Source organism: Chrysochloris asiatica, unplaced genomic scaffold (genome assembly GCF_000296735.1).
Source record: "Chrysochloris asiatica unplaced genomic scaffold, ChrAsi1.0 scaffold00502, whole genome shotgun sequence".
Lineage (NCBI taxonomy): Eukaryota > Metazoa > Chordata > Mammalia > Afrosoricida > Chrysochloridae > Chrysochloris > Chrysochloris asiatica.
Genome location: NW_006409020.1, coordinates 774526 through 778316, shown reverse-complemented (window position 1 = coordinate 778316; position 3791 = coordinate 774526). Strand labels below are relative to the sequence as shown.

Sequence of the window (3791 nt, the reverse complement as noted above, 5' to 3'; positions counted from 1 at the left end):
AAAGCTGAGGCTTTCTACTCCCATAAAGATTTACAGCCTTGGAAACCCCATACAGAGTCGCCGTGAGTCATAATCAACTCCACAGCACATAACCACCACCGCCATCAAGAATTAGATTATGAAGGGAAATATGATCCTTTTCTCTTTGGTGATAGGGGAGGACACTAGTTTGATTTGGGTGCCATAAAGAATTATTACAAACTTGGTTGCTTAAAAGGAGAAACTTATTGTCTTATAATTATGAAGGTCAGAAGTCAGAAACCAAGCTGTCTGCAGAAGTGTATTAAGTTTGAAGGCACTGAGGAAAGAAAGCATCCATTGGCTTCCAACTTCATGAATACCTTCATGGTTCTAGCTATTCCTTCGACTCTGACCATATGACTCCAATTTTTCCCTCTGTGGTTTTGTTACCTCCTATTTTTTTCTGTATGTTTTGCACTGTTTATATGAATGTGATTGCAATTAGGCCCATCAGGATATGCACCCTAAACTCCTCTACAAAGACCTTTTGTTCAATTAAGTTAATAATCACCCTTTATTGTATCAGTAATATTTATAGGTTCCAAGAATTAGGATGTGGAAATACAAATATGGAAACAACCACCTAAGCCACTACAGGAGACATGTCTTCTGATGACTGAATCAAAAAGTCTGTTAACAAAAGATACAGAAAAGAAAGTAAGATTTCTCTCTGTGAGCATCTTGTGCGGTTTTACAACTGCATCTTCTAGAGCAATCTAGATAAAATGAGGAAAACTCATTCTAGGATGAAGCCACAACATGCTAGATAACTTTCCTGCTTTTGTTAATTTCCTACTAATTAAGTCATTATGATGAAATAAAGTAAACTTCAATTTTTGAGGACATTATTATTTGAGATTTTTTTCTGACATATTAAGAACAGAACATCTTCACAGATGATGTTCAACTATCTCAAACCACCAAAAATAACTGAGAAACTACAATGATGTCATTTTTTTAGATGAAGCATCTTAGTGCAGTTAATGAAAATGCTGACGCTCAGGATAAGTTTATGAATGAAAATTCCTTGCAGTAATGAACTCTCACAGATGATACAATCACTAAAAAGAAAGTATCCTACTAATGAGTTCTCTCAACCTTACCTTTATGTCTCTGTTCCTCAGGCTATAGATAAAAGGATTCATCATTTGAGGGACCACACTGTACATCACTGAGGCTACTGCTGTCCTACTGGAAGTGTGTGTAAATATAGAACTGATGTATATACCTATGGAGGGTCCATAGAATAAAGAAACCACTAAGAGGTGAGACCCACAGGTAGAAAAAGCTTTATACTTTCCACTAGCTGATGGTATTCTCAAAACAGAAGAGACAATCCGAGTGTAAGAGAATATTATCCCAGAGAGAGAAATACCACCCAGTATGCAAGACACAAAATAAACGAGGAGGTTGTTGATGAGGGTATTAGAACAAGCAACACTGAGGACCTGAGCAAGTTCACAGAAGAACTGAGGAATTTTCACATCTGTGCAGAAGGACAACTTCAAAACCATCAGACTGTGGATCAGAGCATCCACCATGCTAATTAATATCGAAAGTAGAATCAACAGGCCACAGAAGCATGGGTTCATGATGACTGTGTACCTCAGTGGGTGACAAATGGCCACATAGCGGTCATAAGCCATTGCTGTAAGAAGAAAATTTTCAAAACCACCAAAAATCAGGAAAAAGAAAATCTGGTTGAGGCAGCCTGTGTATGTGATGCTCCAGTTCTGTGTCTGGATGTTCACCAGCATATTTGGGATGGTAGTTGTGCTCAAACAGACATCAGTAATGGACAGAATGGAGAGAAAAAAGTACATAGGGGTATATAAGTGGGAGTCAGAACTGACCGTCAGGACAATGAGAAGGTTTCCAAGCACAGTGATCAGATACATGATGAGGAACAGCATAAAGAGGAAGGACTGCAGTTCTGCATCCTCGGTCAGTCCCAGGAGAATGAAATTTGAAACTTCTGTTTGGTTTCTGCATTCTATATTGTTGAAGAATCTGATGGAAGAATGAGGTGACAAGACAATCAAATGTGTGAGCTCTCAACAACCACCACCAGCAGCACCACTGAATTCAGGTATTGTTTTAGGGGAAAAGAAAGACAAAAAGGTGCCTTCTGTATGCATACTATTTTATTATTTGTAAAAAGAAAAACAAAGAGACCTACAGCTGAAGGTGCAAGGTGTCAATCATTATTTATTCTGGAAAGGGAATGGAGGTCATTATATTATTATCAAACTATCTGTGTTTTATGATCATTTTAAATATTTAGTAATTTAAATAATAGAAATAGACAGACTAGGCAAGCAGACTATTGCATTAATCTGGGACTTCAAATTCTCCCCAGAAATTAAAGACAGGCAGTAGAGGTAATAAAAATATGTACTAACAGCCAAGAAGATAAGATGAACAAATTTCTCTCAGAAACCATCTTTATCACCATCTTCACAAAATGCAAGTACATGTCAGAGAATTTTGTTGCAGTGATCATGTTTGACAAGGGTTAGGTTATTGCTCGACAACAACAACAACAACAAAAGTCATGTGTGATGTTTAGAGATTGGGCAAGAGACTGAAAGAATGAGAATTCTTGCAAAACTATGAAGAAACAGACAGACAAGGTAGATTCCCATTTGAGTGTTAGCTTCATCATTTTCTGCAAGTTCTTTCTCTCATGCATCATTCTTCTGGAGTACATGTGGTAAAATACCTGCTCTCATTTCCAAATATTAACTAAGGGATTTTAGTTTACCTGATTGGCATCTCTGAGGAATCATTATCTGCTCTGGATGTAGAAGACTGAAAGTTTATCTTCAGAAAAGATAATGGGCCTGTGTGAAGCACTAGAGTCGTGGAAAAAAAGAGTAATCTTTGAGAAGAGAATCATGTGTTGGACTTGCCTACAGGGGAAGAGTTCTTAAGTGAAATGTCACTGGCCAACTATTTGCAGTGTCAATATCCCTGGAGACTCAATATCCAAAGTTCCTCATTAGGCTAACATATTTATCATCATTCTGATCCCAGGGCAGTAAAAATTGTTGATTCCCTGGTCTTATGAGACCAGCTACATGTAACTCACCACCGTCCACCTGTTTCTGCTCACTTCTATGTCACATAATTTGTACATGTGGACCCCTATGTATTTTTTATCAGATTACAATTTGTTTTATTATTTTTCTTTTTAGTTACAACCAAAGATTTCTATATCTAACTAATGTTATCCAGAAACCCACATATAATAATTAGTACAAAAGTATAGTTTAGATGTTTAATATTTACATAATCTCCTTATAAATATTGGTAAAATTATGTAAAAATGTCAAGTCAGCACTATTCTAAGACTCATTGACCATTTTCTTACCCTTAATCTATAATCTATCTATTTTATAAAGCATATTTTAGTATGTCCCTTGATTAATTCTGACTGCAATCAGTATAGACAGACCCACATTTTCTTCTTTAGAGTTTTTAACTGCCCTTTTTAGTGTATTCATGTTAGTTAACATATTTTCTTTATTTGGGTAGACTGTGGGTTGAAATCACATCTGATTTTTCATAAAGTTGTGCTAAATTATGTCAATGGAAAGCTATGTGGTTTTTCCATACTTTCTGCAAATTTTTTTATAGCTTAACTAAACTTTAATACATCAGATTGGTGTTTAATATGAATATTCACTTTATAATTTGATCTTTCCTAGCTCAATGTTTTCAAATATTTATCAATTTATTTTACCACTGTTTCTAAATGTATAGAAACT

The 3791-nt window shown here is 35.8% G+C and overlaps 1 protein-coding gene across 1 annotated transcript; it reads right to left on the bottom strand.

Moving 5' to 3' along the window:
* Positions 1-1082: 1082 nt before the first annotated feature.
* On the bottom strand, positions 1083-3160 carry LOC102837073 (olfactory receptor 7G2-like). The gene is made up of 2 exons (XM_006877470.1): positions 3113-3160; positions 1083-2072 (listed from the first exon to the last, which is right to left on the bottom strand). The coding sequence occupies exons 1-2, from the start codon at positions 3158-3160 to the stop codon at positions 1083-1085; spliced, it is 1038 nt and encodes a 345-aa protein (XP_006877532.1).
* Between the last annotated feature and the right edge of the window lie 631 nt (positions 3161-3791).

What these genes read in the sequence shown, in the direction of transcription:
- LOC102837073 (XM_006877470.1), bottom strand. Translation starts at nt 3,160, where the DNA reads ATGTACAAATTATGTGACATAGAAGTGAGCAGAAACAGGTGGACGGTG. An exon ending in GCAGAAACAGGTGGACGGTG is followed by an intron (nt 2,073 to 3,112) that starts GTGAGTTACATG and finishes GGTTGTTGAGAG; the next exon opens with CTCACACATTTGATTGTCTT.